General features: G+C 42.2%; 1 protein-coding gene across 1 annotated transcript in view; it reads right to left on the bottom strand.

Annotated features, from left to right (window-relative positions):
• LGI2 (leucine rich repeat LGI family member 2) overlaps positions 1-18,816 on the bottom strand; it is a 171,740-nt gene that overhangs the window by 16,932 nt on the left and 135,992 nt on the right. Inside the window, exons 5-7 of the mRNA XM_069202163.1 lie at positions 9,483-9,554; positions 6,777-6,946; positions 3,183-3,347 (exon numbers count right to left, since the gene is read on the bottom strand). Of these exons, the coding sequence (XP_069058264.1) occupies positions 3,183-3,347; positions 6,777-6,946; positions 9,483-9,554 (407 nt within the window). The remainder of the gene's footprint in view (positions 1-3,182; positions 3,348-6,776; positions 6,947-9,482; positions 9,555-18,816) is intronic.

Raw genomic sequence — 18,816 nt, 5'->3', positions numbered from 1 at the left:
CACCCCAACCAGGGTCGGTTCTGTGTGGCCGGGCTCAACCCTATGTGGTGCCCTAGGCAGCCGCCCTACTGTGTCTCCATTCTCACCTCCTGTCTCTTGGTGGTAGTTTTTGGGCTGACCCAGTTGGCTTGTGGGCCCAGCTCAGGGTGCCGTCCAAGGTAGTTTTGCAGCATGTGCACAAAGAGTTTATGAAGAACACCATATAGGATTATCGATGGATAACTTTTGTTAGAGCAGTTTTCCTAATTAATTTAATGTTTATTTGTGTGTGTTTAAATTAGCACAACTAAGGTCACAAAACTATTTTGCTAGGCCTTTTCTTTGTTTGCAATGACACTAAAGACGACGTGGCTATACAATTTGCATGGAAAGTTTCCTGAGTGCAAATTTTTCTCTTTTCTTTGCTTTCATTTTTCATAATTTTCATAAAATAGTTGTTATGGGATTTCTTTCGTGGTGCTGTTTACTTGTACTGATAAAATGCATTCAATGGTATGCCTTCAAAGGAAGGTGTGCCGGAAATGTTTTTTAATTTTGTAATGATCAAAGCTGTTGCTGCTGGCAGCCACAACTACTTATTCATTTTAAATGGTTTATTGTTTAACAGTGCAATATAATTTCCCTTTGTATGTAGGGTAAGGGGAATTATTATTTATTCATATTTAGGTGCTGTTTAGAGTGTGTTTTACATAACACAATTTATTCACAATGTTGGTTACTTTTTATCATGTAACATTATTAGTTTAGCCCTATGATGCCACTTCACACCATGCTGAAAGTGTGGTTTCCTACTACTCTGAACCTATAAAATGTGTTTTTTCTGCGAAGTGTGCTAACTTTTCTTACCTTTTAAACCGAGCATTCCCAATGTCAGACTGTTACTTGAGTCTGTGCTTAGAATATTTTTTAATCTATATATTGATGTATTACGGAAGTCGAACGTATGTTGAAACCTGTCTTATTATGAATTATTGATATAAACTAACTAACCACCTTTTTGCTTTCTGAAATGATTCCTAATTTGAAGTAAAGCTACATGGTTTTGACTCCAAATACACTCTTGAATGTGCATTCTCTTTTAACACAATATGCTCTGCTCACACTGCCAAAGTTGTTGCTCAAAGTGTACATGAGTTTTGCCAAAATGCTTCTCTTTATGATAATCAGGATATATAATCTGTTAACTTCTTTTGTAGTTCTCCACATTTATATGCCACTCACTACATGGGATTTAATGGAGTATTGGTCCAAAAAGCTGATACCTAAATACTGAACACAATCATCTGCCTGAATCACAGCAATTACTTGTAACCACTTTTAAACAACATTCTCTGCAAACATTAACACTTTGGGGGTGATTCTAACTTTGGCGGGCGGCGGAGGCCGCCCGCCAAAGTTCCCCCACCAAAATACCGCTCCGCGGTCGAAAGAACGCTGAGGGTATTTTGGGATTTGCCCTGGGCTGGCGGGCGGCCGCCAAAAGGCCGCCCGCCAGCCCAGGGCAAATCAACCTTCCCACGAGGACGCCGGCTCAGAATTGAGCCGGCGTAGTGGGAAGGTGCGACGGGTGCAGTGGCACCCGTTGCGTATTTCAGTGTCTGCATAGCAGACACTGAAATACTTTGTGGGGCCCTCTTACGGGGGCCCCTGCAGTGCCCATGCCATTAGCATGGGCACTGCAGGGGCCCCCAGGGGCCCCGCGGCACCCCCTACCGCCATCCTGTTCCTGGCGGGAGACCGGTAGGGGGGGTCAGAATCCCCATGACCCCCTTTATCTTTATCTTTATCCCACTGTGATACTACTATAATCCTCAAGGCTACCACTAACCTGTGCATATTTTCAGCCTTTTACATTTCCCCAAATGGCTTTTTCTACAGTGTTTTGAAGATCTACATCTTTCAATTCATTTTATTAATCTAATATAATTTCACATTTCTTTACATGCTATGCCATATATGTTTGCATTAATATGAATGTTAAATTGCATGCAGTACCTATCAGCTGAATCACACTACATGCCAGGTACTAACCATTCTCTCCCATTCAAGGGCTTCTTCTGGTGCAAAGAAAGTGAGCCTACTACACGAAGACCATTTTGGACTGAGTAACAGCAACATATTAAAATTATAAAGATTCCTTTAGCTGTCATGAGATAATTGTGTGCTTTTCATGACATATTTGATATTCTAGCATTTTCAGCTTTGAAAAATATTAACTGTAGATTATAACTTTTATGGGCCTCTCAATGAACACAAAATACAAGTCTTCTTGAGTCTAAACTGTACAGAAGTGCAGATGAACGTTGTCCATGCTTAATGCTCCATTCAATGTTAGTTGGGTCTGATAATTGTTCACATTTCATTAATTACACATTTTGCCTCATTAACATATTACATTATCTCTCTTGCATGATCTACATTACTGTTTTTTAAACTAAAAATATATGACATCTTATGTATGAGTTGCTAAGTATGGCACTTCAGGCCCATTCTATAGTAGTTTTCCATTTTACCCCACAAAGTTGACTGTCAATGGTGGGTGAGCACTGCTAAGCACATCCTTAATAAGCAAGGACTTTGATGAGTATGAAAGACTTGTAATGGCCCAAGTGCTTTCAGTCAGTCTTGATGAATAAAAGTCCAAGTCATCTTCCTCCTAATCCTTGGGTTCCCTCCCCTCTTCGAATGCCAGGTTCTACCTCAATTGTGTGACAATTTTCTTCATAGAATACAGAATTAATCATGAGTTATATTATTTTTTTAGAGAATATGTTTGTCTCCCAGGGAGAGCCTTCGTCTCAAAAGGCTGGGATCATGCATCCAGGAATATGTTTTGACTGGCATTAACAAAAACTAGCTAGAATGGAAGTAAATCTCTTTCATGGCTTTCCAGAACTCATAGTGATCGTTGATCACCTTGATTGAGATGGACGCGTATGGGTCCCTTAAGGTTCTTTTAGGAAATGAGGGGAGGAGCTTATTGGGATTACATGTGTTATTGTTGTCCACTAATGCAAAAACAAGTACATCTTTATTATTTCATATTATATCGACCTGATTCAGGTTAACCAACAATATTAATTGCCGTGTTTTAATTTATTAACGTAATCAAGTATATTGTGCTCAATGTGGGGTATGGTGGACTCCTGCACCTCAGCATTCTTACACATACACCCTCATACCTGTGATATTGTCATAACTCCTGAAGTTCATTTCAATGTGATCCCACTCCAGCACCATGCAGTTCTCCATGCTGGGCTGTGCAATTGTTACGTAGACGTCGTTCTTATAGGAAAAAGTATCCACTGATACTGACTGGTATGGCAAAATCTGGTGAATGACAAAATCTAAAAAAAAAAAACACAGGGCTAAAATACTTGTACAGGAATTGAAATAAAAAAGCTTTGATTTTTATTCTATAAAAATAGAGTGTTAAACACACAATACTTTAGGTGACAGATACAATCTGCAACATTAATTACGTATTTTACATGCCTAGCAGAGATGGTCAAACATCTCAGAAAACCTCATCAACAAAATCTAAGTTTATCAAGTCTTTTAGGAATTTGTGAAATAAATTGTTTGACTGCTACAGGTACATAGGCATAAAAATAACTAACTTTACAGTGGTTATTTGATATTGGCAATAGTGGAATTTTCTACCGGAGACTTTATAGGTTGTTTCATGAGCAATGCAGAAGACTAGGCAAGGGACTCTTTTTATTTGGATTCACTGTTGGTTTTGGAAATTATTGTTTAAAGTTGGTTTGGCTTTGACTACTCTGCTAATGGTACATTTGGCATTTTATTTTGTTATTTTTTGTGGATTGTGCTAGTTTTTAGCAACATTCTTTCTAGATTCTTAGTGAGAATAGAAAGAGTGTGGCGACTATGGAGGCATGAAGGTGAAGACGATACACAGAAGATGCTGGACATCATCGAACAGCCGCAAAAAAGATAAAGAGAGCTCTAAATGGTAATAAGGGTTTCCGGCCTCAACTAGGCTGCTGTGTCAACTGGGACAACACAGCTCTTTAAATGAAAACCTCATTCACAAAATTTAAGTTAATCAAGTCTTTCGGGAACTTGTGAAATAAACTGTTTGACTGCTACAGGTACATATGCATAAAAATAATTAATTTCACAATAGTTATTTGTCATTGGGAATAGTGGCATTTTCTACTGGGGAGTTTCTGGGTTATTTCATGAGCAAGGAAGAAGACTAGGCAATGGACTCTTTTTAATCTGGATTCCCTGTTGGTTTTGGAAATTATGGTTTGACGTTGGTTTGGCTTTCACTCCTCTCCTAGTAGTACATTTGGTATTTTATATTGTTCTTTTCTTGTGGATTGTGCTAGTTTTTAGTTATATTCTTTCTAAATTCTTAAAGACAATAGAATGCGTGTGGCGAGTATGGAGGTGTGAATGTGAAGAGGACACACAGGAGATAGTGGACATCATCAAACAGCAGCAAAAAGGAGCTCTAAATGGTAATGTGGGGAGTCTGGCCTCATCAAGGCTACTGTGTCCACTCAGATGACACATCTCTTTAAATGACAGCAGGAACCATAGGAAAAGCTGATGGATTTACTGGTTTTTGAGACAGTCTTTTCTCATTTGGACCAATGGCAAAGCAACTTGGCTCATATGCCATTCCCACATTGGCCAAGCCAAATAGAGGAAGAAAATAGTTCCTGGGTGCTTCTTCACCCAATGCTGTCATGTCCTCTCCAGTTCTGAGTCGTGTTGTATATTCCACAGCAGATTACTTTGTCCTGCGCCAGCCAATTACCACTAACCTGTCACTATCACTCTCTAGCCAAGTGTAGTGTTGACTCTGTCCCTGCCTGGTTACAGAGGTGAGTAGCTGTAAGAAGAGCAGAGACAGAGCCTTGGCTAGTCCTACCAAACTAGGTCTGGGCTCACCGTGCAATGGACTGTCTCCAGTACTTCAGAAAAGAGTTTGAGAGACTTGCACCAAACATGATGCCAAGTAGTAAAAAAGATGGGGGCCAGGAAGATGCACGTATATCCAGTTAACTACAAAAACATCTTCTACCAAAATATTGAGTTTTTAATATTAACCTGCACTTAAATCAACCCGCCAATATCGACTACCAACATAGCCCCTATTTATACTTTTTGACCCAAATCAGCGCTAGCGCAGATTTACACCAAAAGTTTACCACCGGCTAACGCCATTCCAATGCGCCAGCCGGGCGCCTTATTTATGGAATGACGTTAGTCGGCGCTGCAGCCTGGTTAGCGTCAAAATAGATGACGGTAACCAGACAGCAGAGGCGAATGGAAGACTGGGGGTTGTGCGCCAAAGAATGGTGCAAGTCAGCTTAGAGTAAAAAATATTGGCTCTAACCTGACTGGCGCCATTTTTTGACGCACAACCCCCATGGAAATGACTCCTGTCTTAGAAAAGACAGGAGTCATGACCCCCTGCCCAATGGCCACGCCCAGGGGACTTCTGTCCCCTGGGCATGTCATTGGGCACAGTGACATGTAGGGGGGCCCAAGTTAGGCCCCCTATGCCACTTAAGAAGAAAATAAAATTATACTTACCTGCACTTACCTGCACTCACCATGGATGGGTCCCCCCATCCATGGGTGTCCTCCAGGGGTGGGCAAGGGTGGCAGGGGGTGTCCCTGGGTGTAGGGAAGGGCACCTGTGGACTGCTTCCATGGTCTCCCACCATGGAAATGAGCCCACAGATCCCTTAACGCCTGACCTGAACCAGGTGTTAAAAAACGGCGAGAATCCGGCTAGGGGCCATGTTTTACGGCCCACCTCCTGTGCGTCATTTTGACGCCAGAGGATAAATAAGGCGCACATGCCTTAGAATAATTTTTTGCATGCCTACCATGCATGTCATTAGAGCAAGGTAGGTTTTCACGTACAAAAAATTACTCAAACTCCATAACTTTGGGGCTAGACGGGTCTAGTGCCAAAGTGTAAATATGGAGCTAAGTTTGCGCCAAATATGCTCCAAAATAAATGACACAAATCCGGTGCAAACAGAGTGTAAATATGGGCCATAGTGTTATTGTATGTAGGTATGAAGGTAACAATGTGAAATCTAACCTTCTCTAACTATACTTAATTTGATGGTGTGTTGGTATTCAGTATTCTGGAATCGATGATTACGTGGGTTAATATTTTTGACTTCAATATTTTGGCATACAACTGTAAAATGAGGGCCTGGGATCTTGTGGGCCTGTATACGTGTTTATATATGCATGTCTGTTTACATGTTTGCATGTTTGTGTGTGAATGTGTGCTTATATGTGCCATTTGCTTACAATTCAATTACATTAATCGATCACCTTCAGCTTGAGACCAGTTGATCTGGTCATGAATTACCATGAACATTATATGTTCACTACGTACCAAAAAAGTGTATTTGTGATGTATTGTTGAAACTTTCAAGGCCTGTTACTTCGAGTTGACGCTTGGCAAAAAAATGATTTCTGCACCAGAACTGCGTTGTGCAATAGTTAAGTGAAATCAGAAGCATTAATTCAAGCAAACTTATGTTTTACATACCAGCGAACTGAAGCTGAATACATTTTGCTTAATTGTGTTTGCTGTGTTTTGCACAGAAAAAAAGAAACGTTGGAAATTGTATCAGTGTGATTGGAAAACTCAGCCAAACAAATATAAAACTATTGTTCATAATGTCCTAAAGTGGGCAATGCCACACTTAGAGGCCGGCGGGATATTCTACGCCACCTATGACTCATTTTATAGCAGCACAATATATTACCTGTAGTGGTGCACTCATTATCGAAGCTTGCGACTTCATTTAACTTTTGCCCCTGATACTGAGCAGGACCAATGCAAAGGATGTCAGACACGGTGGCATTTGTAATCTTCAGCCATAAGAAGAGCCATTTGACCTTACAGTCACATTCAAATTTATTGCCCCTTAGATCTCTGGAATATCAAAATAAAGCAGAGACTGATAAGCAACAGTGGAAAGGAACACAAAAGAACATTGGTGACATCTTGACATGAAACATCTCCTTTGCTCTTCTTTTACTCACTATATATAAGCACACACCCACATATATACATTATCCCATACATACACACCACCTACCTATGACACAACCTTTGAATGCAGTCTTTCAAACGTACCTTTTCCTGTTTACTTCCTTTGAGTTTTTTTGCACTATGCCTCCCTCCTTAATTCCTGCTATCCTAGACCCCATTCTTCTTCTTTTCATTTATCATTTTACTCTCCAAGCCTCTGGTATTCCCCTCTCCAACTGGCATTCCTGACTACTCCACCAACACTTTCAACCTCCATACGCACAACACTATTTCAATACTTTCATTCATTGTATTGATTCTTCCCTTTCCTTTATGTCTTCTGGTTCTAGTTCTGGCCTGACAGCACCGCCATTTGGAATGGCTATTGTTGCCAATTCTTCAATATTTTTTTTTGATAAAGACTTTTTTTATTTTGCAAAGAGAAAAGAAAAGGGTAAATACAATGGTACAAACATAGAACAAGATGCCAACGTGCATCTAACAACAGCCGAGCCCATGCTCCCAGACAGTACAATATGATTGGTGGCTATACTTTGTTTAATCTAAGGACCTGCGGCAGCCTCCCACTTCCCCCATATCTTATCATATTTGTTTGGACAGCCTCTGGCCTCATATACAAGTTTTTCATTCTGCGCACACCAGTCTACCCCTCTTCTCCATTTAGTCAGTGTTGGGGCACCTATAGCCTTCCAGCCCGCCACAATATCCCTCTTGGCTACCAGGCACGCCACCCCAAGGAAAACTCGGTCCGGTCTCCTCAACCCAGTGTCGCCCATGATCCCCAGAAGGAGGGGCAGAGGTCTCCTCTCTATGTCTTCCTGTAGGACCTCGGAGATTTCCTGCAATTCTTCAATATTTACATAGTGAAATATTGCTTCGGGTGAAGCCAAAGACCCACTCTCTCATCGATGTTACTGGCTGCTTTTGCATCATGCCTCCTTCCAAAAAGTGGTTCTACTGGAATGCATATGGGAATATTTTACATCCTTACACAGTCATCAGGTTTTTGGCACATTCTGTTTTTACCTCCTAAAGGCATTCTTTAACAAAAACAATCCTTTTTTGCTACTTTTTTCTCAGCACTGGCAAAGCCAATGGAGCTGGTATTGATGAGGTGAAAAGCATTTGTGCATGCAGAGAATACAAACAGTATTTGTTAATAACTCTTTTTTACATAAATTAGCACATTAAAGCAAAATCTATTGACTTTGCAAATGCTTCTTCTTTTATGTTTTCCTCATCTTCTATCCCTCCTGCCTTCTTTGTCTGTTTGTTTCTGAAACATGGCTTTACAGTGGGAGTAACTTGACAAAGGCCTCTTATCGGATCTCTTGCAGCATGACGTAAGGGGAAGAGAAGGTTTTGGCATGATTGTGTATTGGTCTACAGCACTGCATGGAGGGCGGAGGAAGCTGGTAACCCCTAGACTGTTTTTCAATCTCTGGCTCTGAAGCATTGACATTGCATGATCCTGTTCCTCAACGGAACTCCATAAGGTAGGGAAACTATGAGGTACATTTAGACGCTTTTCACCTGTCCATAGGTTGGGTGGACTCTGTAGTAGCAAAACACAAAACCAAAAAGGGATCAAGCTTTTTTGGGCTGGGCCTCGAACTGCAAAATTAACCTGATAATACCTATGATTTGTGGATCCACAATGTGGCATGTGTGGGATTGGCATAGACATTAAAATGACTGGAGCACAGATTTGATTTCTTTGGGCATGTGGTCATTGACCATCCTCTCAAGGGGAAGGTGAGTGGCAGGAGCTTATGCAATAGGTTGTTATGGATGGTTATGGGTCACTTTGTTGACGAAACGCACCACGTCCTACTAAGTAAAAGTACCCTCTCTAAACCTGGCTATCAATGATTCAGCGCTTTCCCTCTCACGAGGATTTTATAAAATTAGTGAAGAGCAAGTGTTCTGAGCCTTTTATTTCAGGACAAGTTAGAATAATGGCAAGAGAGATGCCTTTGTAAAAAGGTTAACACGGAAAGTGATCCCTTTTAAAAAATCAGATTCAGATATGCTGAACAGTCAATGATTGAGTGTTTTTGCAAACGCATTTGTTTAAACAATAGCACACAACCCACCCTTGCCTTTCTGTTAGCAGCGGCTTCCTCTTTCCATGTTTATTTAATGAGCATTGACTGTAAATACGAACTCATTGCTTTCATATCTCTGTCTGCATAGGTGGCTTCCAGTAATGTAACACAAATCAAAGAAGCAAAGACCAGATTACACAAATCGTTTTGAACCTTCTTAATTTTGTGTTCCTGTTCTTTATAATAAGCTGACAAAATGCCTTGCATGAGTTTTTCACAGAGATTTTCCGGAACGGTGCAAAATCATTTATCGACAATATTAATGCAGACATTAAGGTCATAATCATAAAAAGTGTCCTATTACTTACAGTTCAATCAGAGATGCTAAATCACTGAAGACATCTCTTGGCAGCGCCCGAATGTGGTTATTAGCTAAAGACCTGGAAAAAGAGAGTAATATTTATAATATAGTCATAACCGTGTCGTTTTCACCCGGGTAAAGGCCCCTGAATGAACATTAGTTTCTTGAAACAGAATGCTAGCTCCAGGAACTCGGAGCACAGGTCCAGACCTGCCACAGGAGAAATGAAAGGGACAAACTGAAGTAGCTACAAATTATAGCTCTAAATGAAAAACACAACAAATAACATTTTCATCCTACGAAACTCTATTCCCATAAATAACCCTTGCATACGCAAAGTGTGCCGATTTGCACCACACAATGTGGTGCTTGTGAAAAGCAATTCAAACATAAGACTTATGACGCCACGCAAGCCACGCGAGTAAAGCAACACAGCGTAAATCGCTGCGTTGCCTTACTCTGCGCCAGGAAGGCTTTCCAAGGGTGTTGCGCTGGTGTTCTCAAGCAACATCCATGGATTTTAACTCCTACCCAAAAGTACCAGAAGTAGTAGACCTGGGAATATACCAAAAACTGACGCCTCCGCAGGTGAGCCATAACAAAGTGAAATTTCTGCAGCACACATAGAAAGAGGGAAGAGCCTCAGGGGAACATTTTTGTGCAGGAACATGGCCCCTCCGACCCAAAAACAATCGTACATGCAACGGAAGCACCCTCGCACAATTGTTTGCACTAGGCAGCCCAATGTACACCAGCGCGTATAGGGATACATATGGAGCATTCCTGCCCTTTCGTTTTCCAACGTGACTTGCGGTGCAACTTGGCCATAAATATGGACCTTAGTTAAAAAAATACTGTCTAGTTTGCCATGTTAAAAAAGTAAGGGGGGTAATTTAGGGCTCCTTCATGCTTCATTATTATACAAATTATATATTTGAAGTTTGTTTAAACATACTAATCCGTGCGCCTTCTATTAGTCAAATGTAGTAGGTGATTGCCTTGAAGGGAGCTAAGAGTCACCTTTAAATCTAATTAGCCAAACCGTAATCACAGTACTTACATTAACAAAAAATTAATACTTTCTCGAATATAACTATTTTATTTACTCATATTGCTGTAGTTGCCTAACTTCCATTTTGGATCATGGGTAACAGCCTGTAACTAGGCCCTAGTTCATACTTATCAGTTCAAACAGTTTTACCAGTGTCTTGTTTTTTCTCTCTTCTACAGGTGCATATCGGACTCCTCATTAGTTAAAGGTTCTTTGTTTTGTATTAGACTGATAAATAGATGCAGCAATGAAGATTTTGCAGTGCACGGGAAGATGGGATGGTGAGAAGTCTCCTGTAATAGGCAGATCAGGCAGATGATACATTCAAGGACAGCAGATATGCAGTTTACTGTGTGGGTCTGGGAAATGAGGGATCCTGCTGGCTCCCAGAGAACTCTGTTGTGGGATTGGTTTGTTTTGGTTGGAATCTGATTATAAGAAGCTTTTGGAATCTTTCTGTTGTTTTCATTTGTGCTATATAGGTTAGTTTAGACAGACCATGTCCTGACTTCACAGACAGAGCACCCTTTTCATGTACTCTGCTGATTTCCTAGTCCAGAGTTGAGAGGCTTTATCATGGAACACTCTTTAGTTTCCCTTGGACCTTAAACATGGTCCATATGATGCTGACCCCTTCTTTTGTTTCCCTTTATAGAAATCCCCAGCCACGTTCACTAATTTATGTAGATTAGAGAAGGTTCTTTATGGAACACTTAATTTGGGTATTCTGCCTGCTCTTTGAAGTTGTGGTTAACCTTTTGTTCTTAAAGTACTTAAATTTAGATTGCACAATCATTTTAATAGCTAAACTGTGATGATATATTTTCTAAAGTTTTGCCAACTAATTTAACTTGTGATTGGACTAATTTGCTATTAAACCTAGTGGCGGTTCCATGTTTGTATTGTGTCTCACGGACTGCTCGCAGGCCCCATATTAAATGTTTACTTTACTTAGTTTTGATTACATTTCTTTTAGCCACACGTGTGCAGAATGGCTCGGGGCAAAGCTTCCTTTTGCTACCAGATAGTGCAGTGGGCGTAAGTGATTGGGGGGGGGGCGTTGCGACTGGGAGCTTGATGATGGACAGGTGAAGCTCCTTGAGGTGAAGTGCGCATATCGGGTTGGACGGGTGCCTTGTTCCCCCCAGCCCGACATGCGCACTTGAAACCTTGCCTACCTGCTGCAGTGTCGGAGCCTGGGGGATTGCTGGCACAGCCCCCAAGTCTCCTTTGGAGCGTTGGCAGCACCTGACCGAGCCAATCATTGCACTGCTCTCATGTTGTTTCCTGAAATAAACAGCAAGGGAACAGCGTCTAGATTGGTTCAAGAGTTGCAGCCGAGCTGGTGTTCACAAGTTCCATGCACGTCTGGAGGCACAGTCACTACTTGCTTTCTCCAAGATGGATGGTACAGTGAGTGATTCACTTGTGTCGTTGAAGGTGTGCCTCGGCTTGTTAAGTAACCATGACAACAATCTAATTTGACCTGAGTTACGGGAGACGCCCTGTTTATAAAGAAGCACCATTCGTCCCCTGGTACAAAAAGGGGCACTTGGTTGCTATTTCAGTTGCTCATGCTTTGATCTCAGACAAAGCCAAAAGTTCTTATTATTCTTTTAAATGCATGTCAAAAAAAGTTTTGTTGTTTTTTAATCGATATTTTTTTTCAAGAAACAATATTTAAATATAGCGCTACGCAGGTCACTGCAGACATTGGCTCTGTGTTTTGCACATTCTGATATAACACTCTTGTGCATTGGACAAAAAGAAAAAAGGGAGCACACTGCCTCACACTCAAGCAAAAAGTTAGCCCCAATGCATCATGGTAAATGCAGTCACTTCGTTTTGTGCTGAAAAAGTAATCAAAAGTCTTTCACCTAAGCAGGCGCAACAAGCGCTGTATCTCTGGACACGTGTCTCTAGGTTCAGCCCGTCATCAACAGAGAGCAGCCAAGTCTGTGGGGTTGCTTGAAATGCCGCCAAAAGTCTTCTCAGGTTTATGTACCACTCGCTGGCGCACAGGTGCCTCTCCAGAGCTCGTTAGCTCAAGGGAGCAGTCATTGGACAAAAAGAAAAAAGGGAGCACACTGCCTCACACTCAAGCAAAAAGTTAGCCCCAATGCATCATGGTAAATGCAGTCACTTCGTTTTGTGCTGAAAAAGTAATCAAAAGTCTTTCACCTAAGCAGGCGCAGCAAGCGCTGTATCTCTGGACACGTGTCTCTAGGTTCAGCCCGTCATCAGCAGAGAGCAGCCAAGTCTGTGGGGTTGCTTGAAATGCCGCCAAAAGTCTTCTCAGGTTTATGTACCACTCGCTGGCGCACAGGTGCCTCTCCAGAGCTCGTCAGCTCGTTAGCTCAAGGGAGCAGTCATTGGACAAAAAGAAAAAAGGGAGCACACTGCCTCACACTCAAGCAAAAAGTTAGCCCCAATGCATCATGGTAAATGCAGTCACTTCGTTTTGTGCGCCTCTGAGCTGACGAGCTCGGGTGAAGCACCTGTGCGCCTTCTTGAGTGGTACTTAAACCTGTGAATACTTTCAAGGCGGCATTTCAAGCAACCCCGCCAGCTACACGTTGCTCTTCGCTGATGACGGCCAAATAGCCAGAAACACGTGTCCGAAGATACGGCACTTGCCGCACCAACTTATGGTGAAAAACTTTCAAAACTCTATTCAAATTCGTGCTAATGACTGCATTTACCATGATGCCTTGGGGTCACAAATGCTGGAATGGAAGACAGGGTGCTCCCCACTTTGACTGTTGTAATTAAGGCTCCCGTGAGCCTCTGAGCTGACGAGCTCGGGTGAGGCACCTGTGCGCCTTCTTGAGTGGTACTTAAACCTGTGAATACTTTCAAGGCGGCATTTCAAGCAACCCCGCCAGCTACACGTTGCTCTTCGCTGATGACGGCCAAATAGCCAGAAACACGTGTCCGAAGATACGGCACTTGCCGCACCAACTTATGGTGAAAAACGTTCAAAACTCTATTCAAATTCGTGCTAATGACTGCATTTACCATGATGCCTTGGGGTCACAAATGCTGGAATGGAATACAGGGTGCTCCCCACTTTGACTGTTGTAATTAAGGCTCCCGTGAGCCTCTGAGCTGACGAGCTCGGGTGAAGCACCTGTGCGCCTTCTTGAGTGGTACTTAAACCTGTGAATACTTTCAAGGCGGCATTTCAAGCAACCCCGCCAGCTACACGTTGCTCTTCGCTGATGACGGCCCAATAGCCAGAAACACGTGTCCGAAGATACGGTACTTGCCGCACCAACTTATGGTGAAAAACTTTCAAAACTCTATTCAAATTCGTGCTAATGACTGCATTTACCATGATGCCTTGGGGTCACAAATGCTGGAATGGAAGACAGGGTGCTCCCCACTTTGACTGTTGTAATTAAGGCTCCTGTGAGCCTCTGAGCTGACGAGCTCGGGTGAAGCACCTGTGCACCTTCTTGAGTGGTACTTAAACCTGTGAATACTTTCAAGGCGGCATTTCAAGCTACCCCGCCAGCTACACGTTGCTCTTCGCTGATGACGGCCAAATAGCCAGAAACACGTGTCCGAAGATACGGCACTTGCCGCACTAACTTATGGTGAAAAACTTTCAAAACTCTATTCAAATTCGTGCTAATGACTGCATTTACCATGATGCCTTGGGGTCACAAATGCTGGAATGGAAGACAGGGTGCTCCCCACTTTGACTGTTGTAATTAAGGCTCCCGTGAGCCTCTGAGCTGACGAGCTCGGGTGAAGCACCTGTGCGCCTTCTTGAGTGGTACTTAAACCTGTGAATACTTTCAAGGCGGCATTTCAAGCTACCCCGCCAGCTACACGTTGCTCTTCGCTGATGACGGCCAAATAGCCAGAAACACGTGTCCGAAGATACGGCACTTGCCGCACTAACTTATGGTGAAAAACTTTCAAAACTCTATTCAAATTCGTGCTAATGACTGCATTTACCATGATGCCTTGGGGTCACAAATGCTGGAATGGAAGACAGGGTGCTCCCCACTTTGACTGTTACTCTTGTGCATTGCACCATACATGCATTGTGCCCTCACAGCTACAGACAGGAAGCTGTGGCTCTAAAGGGAGTCCACCTATTCTTGCGGGCACTACTAGAGAAATCAGGCAGCGCAACAATGCGGTTTATCTCAATCTTTATGTTTCTGAGTTATGTTTCACAGTAAATACCTTCTCTAAATATGAATAGGTCCCAGCGCCCAGATACAGAAGTCCTAGGATGTTACTGACAACGGATGAATGAATTCTAAGTAGTAGACTTAATGTACGTGTGCAATGCAACTCTTCAAAGTGTTTCTAGCTCCGAGGTTTGGGGTCATACAGAGTTATAGTATACGCAGCCCTATTCCCTGGCACGGGTCAAGGCCGCTGGTATCTTCAAACCATTTTCTATGGTCTTCAACTTAAGAAATCTGCGGAAGATGGTAAAAATATGTGCATGTTGTACATGCCCACATCGAATATTTGGAAAAACTATGAAGCAGAAAAGGGGAAAGTGGAGTTGTCTGCAAATAGTTCATTTTTTTGCAGTTTTAAATATATTTGACCCTGAAGGTTCTGAAGCACAATACATGAGCACCAGTTACACTACACAAGGTCACATTCTTCGTGTTTCTAACCAGTCAGTGCTTCACAGGACCTCTGTAGTGGACGTCCAGTGCGTACATAAACATACATTTTACACTCGGGTAAGGTGATGGCTCAGGTAAGGTGACAAGCTTGTATTGGTGCCATTTTTAATAGGCCAGACGTTGTGGGAAATACTTTCAAATGGCAGTACAGAGCGTGACTCGGTTAGGGTAGCTTTCAGAATCAGACAAGTTACGAACTTATCTATAGACATGTTCTTTTCTGTTGGGTTGCCATGAATTGTTTTTCGGGCATAGACTCTGGCGTACATTTCTTGGGGGGCACAGCCCAATCGGATGGACGAACTGGTGGGGAAATGAACAATACTTCCCACAGCTGAAATTAAACTGTGGTACTCCAGTCTAGGCCCCGGACAGCTGGTTCCATGTCGCATTTACAGGATATCCATTCTCTAAATAAATGAGTTCCATTCAGGTTAATAGTATGTACATATATATTGTGTTGATGTCTTCAAAACCTAGAATGGGCCTGGTTTTGTTGGACCTGTGTTTGACATCTCTAAGACAGAGGGCTTGGCGCAACCGTAAGCTGTAGTAATGTTGCATTTACAGCATGTTCACTTCATCCCACTGGTCAGTTCCAATTTGACAATTGCTTTATCAACCTTCTTGCTTTCTAATATTTGCTTGAAAATCACCATTTGCCCACTCTTTTTTTTTTTTTTTCTTCAAGGGGGAAGACCTCTCAAACCCCCCTTATGCCATTCGAGCTCACTCGCCACAGGGTACTCATCCTGAACTGTTACGCCCCTCCACTTTGAAATGCCACCAGCCGCCACTGATTACACTTTCTTGGGTTGGACATCATCCTCTCTGTTGTCCATGTGGAACCTCACAGTTTTTTACGACTCACTGAAATGTACTGCTAATGTAAGCCATTTTCACAAACTTTAAGTCGACAATCAAAGGTCCATAAGGCCAGTGGGGGAATGTTGTATGACGATTATACTAAAAGATTGAGATTCAAGGATCCCCGCTCCATCACAGCTTTCTCCTTTTGTGATGTTTTTTCCGTCTTTCTCTTCCTCCTTTTCTCTGTGTGTTTTCTCTCTCTTGCACTCAGTAAATGTCTGATTAGTTCCAAGAAGTGCCGGTCCCCAAAAATTAGTTTTGGTGAGCCCTACCGGTAAGCACCACCTTGAATTAAGCACTGTCCCTCTTGGTTATTTCAATCAACTTTTACGCTTGGATCCTAAAGTCTATCCTTTTCCTGTGAAACAGTTAATGTTGCTCAACATTTCATCTAATTAATCAACCTCCAAATTCGCCAACATCGAAACTCTTCAAACTGAAGGAAGACATTGATCTGTGTGTAATCAAGAAAATGAATGCAACTTATTTTGATGGCTAAAGCTTTGGTTTGAATTTCCCAGAGGCATATCCTTCATTTCAAACAAAGTCTAGAGACTGTCAAACTCCATTTAAAAAATGAACATCGTCCACATATATGGCACAACATCCTCTTGACATGAATTTCTTCTATGATTATCTCTATTGGAATTGGGCATCTAATTCCATGCACTTGTAGTTGCTACAATATCATTTGGAGCTTTTCTTGAGATCTACTAACTACCCCATTCAAGACCCAAGGTGGGCACCAGTGGGTGTTCTGGGAGAGATATGTACACATTTGGGAGACTCCAATCTGCACTGCGGTCTCTGTATGAGTGATAATAAAGATTACAAAGCCTTTGATATGTAGCAGTCGAAGGCCCAGATGGCAAAAAGAGACAGACTGGACATCGGTCTCACTAATGTAAATCACTACTAATAGGGCAAATAGTCTATCCAAATGCCATAGAAAGGATGTGTGTCCTAAGGATTTCCTGAACTTGGTATAATCACTTTCAAGTCTCAAATTGGAAGGCAAAAGGTTTGTTTATTCCATTGGCTGTGTTTTCTAGACATGCTGTGCACAAGCACAAACTCTGAGGCCATACTGACTAGTTTCAACAAATGACTATCCAAGTTACAGAACACCAAGACCCACGTGCAACAGTTTACTGCCAAAACATCCGCTACACAAAATTAATGGTTCGCTCCTGAACTAAGGAAGCTCAAACTGAAAGCTTGCAAGCTTGAACTCAAATGGTGACACTCCGATGACACTACGTTAAAAGATCATATAAGAAACATTCTAAAATGTACACAGGAGATCAAAGCTGCCAACAAGACGACTTTTTCAGGCAGAATCGCCAAAGATCAAATTTAGATAAAGAAATGTTCAGAATCGTTTAGCTGCAATTACCTAAATCTTCAAAAACCTCGCCACAAAGTTTGTAATGACCTTTCCTTATTCTTTGAGGGCAACCTTTTAAAGAAATGGGGACTACTAGTCCTAAAGAATATTCTAAAACTCTTATTCTCATATCTTGATATTGCAAGGTCATTTTCAGTGCAATATTTTAGTAAATGTAATTCTATTAGTCAGTTTAATACAGAAACAACTGATGCAGTGAACAATATATGGCCCTTGGCATCCCCAGATGACCTGTGGCCTGCAAAGTGACTGATGTCTCTCCTTTTCCTTGTTGCATCATCTCTAAGACCTACCTCAGCTTTGGTTTGATGCTAGCTCCCTGGAAATGAACCTAAGTTAAGTGCTTTCTAAAAAAGCATCATCAGACACTCAAGGACATTGAGAACTTTAAATTTCAATAATTTGTATTAGATTTTCCATAACACATAATTTTGCGGGCATAGACACGATAATGTGGAAACATTATTTCACCATCCTTAACGCCCTGAAAAAACATTACTGTGTCAATGCAATTATTCCAGCCTGCATCCCAACCTCTCTCTCCATTCACTAGTCCTGGCTCCCGCCAACAAATACTTCTCAGTGTCCAACAAGCAAGTGGCTCTAAGAGGCTCATTTACAAGCCCCTTGCGCCGCTGAAGCATAGTTTTTTTATGCTACAGCAACACAGAACAGTCCCCCACCTCGTGCCATATTTACAAACTGGCACAATGGGACCATTGCACCAGTTTGTAAACCCTTGTGCCACATTACACCTGTGGCAGGTGTAATATATGCAAAGGTGGAATTCCCCCGCAAGGAGGCCCGCAGGAATGGCACAGTGAAATCTACACAATTTCACTGTGTCATTCTAGCATAATTTTTTAACGCCTGCTCAAGGTCATGCGTTAAAGTGACGCTAGGCTGCTTTAAATGGGCCTCCCCGAGTTTTGCTGGACTACCGTCAACATTTTTGACGCTAGTCTAGCAAAGCACCACAACTGCATCAGAAATTCTGTGACGCAGCTGTACTGATGAGATCCATGGTGTGATGTGTTCTAAATACAGTCCTACCATGGTGTCATTAGGAGGGCACAGGGTAGAGCAAGCAAACGGTACATCGTGACTGATGTGCCAGTTTCTTGTAAATGAGGCCCTAAGTCTATTAGGGCAGATCCCACATTCTCATATATTTATGGGTCTTCCCTTTCAAATCATGTGCAGTCTTTTGATTTGTGAGTAATCTCCAAAGTTTCTGGAGCCAGAGTTCAAGAATGGGTGATGTCGTGGCACCCCACAGCCTCAGAATTGTTGTTTAGCGGCTAATAGTAACTGGGATATTCTTTTCTGTCCGATTGAAGGGATGTTTCAT

Source organism: Pleurodeles waltl, chromosome 1_2, assembly GCF_031143425.1.
Source record: "Pleurodeles waltl isolate 20211129_DDA chromosome 1_2, aPleWal1.hap1.20221129, whole genome shotgun sequence".
Taxonomy (NCBI): domain Eukaryota; kingdom Metazoa; phylum Chordata; class Amphibia; order Caudata; family Salamandridae; genus Pleurodeles; species Pleurodeles waltl.
This window is presented reverse-complemented; position numbering and strand designations above follow the sequence as displayed.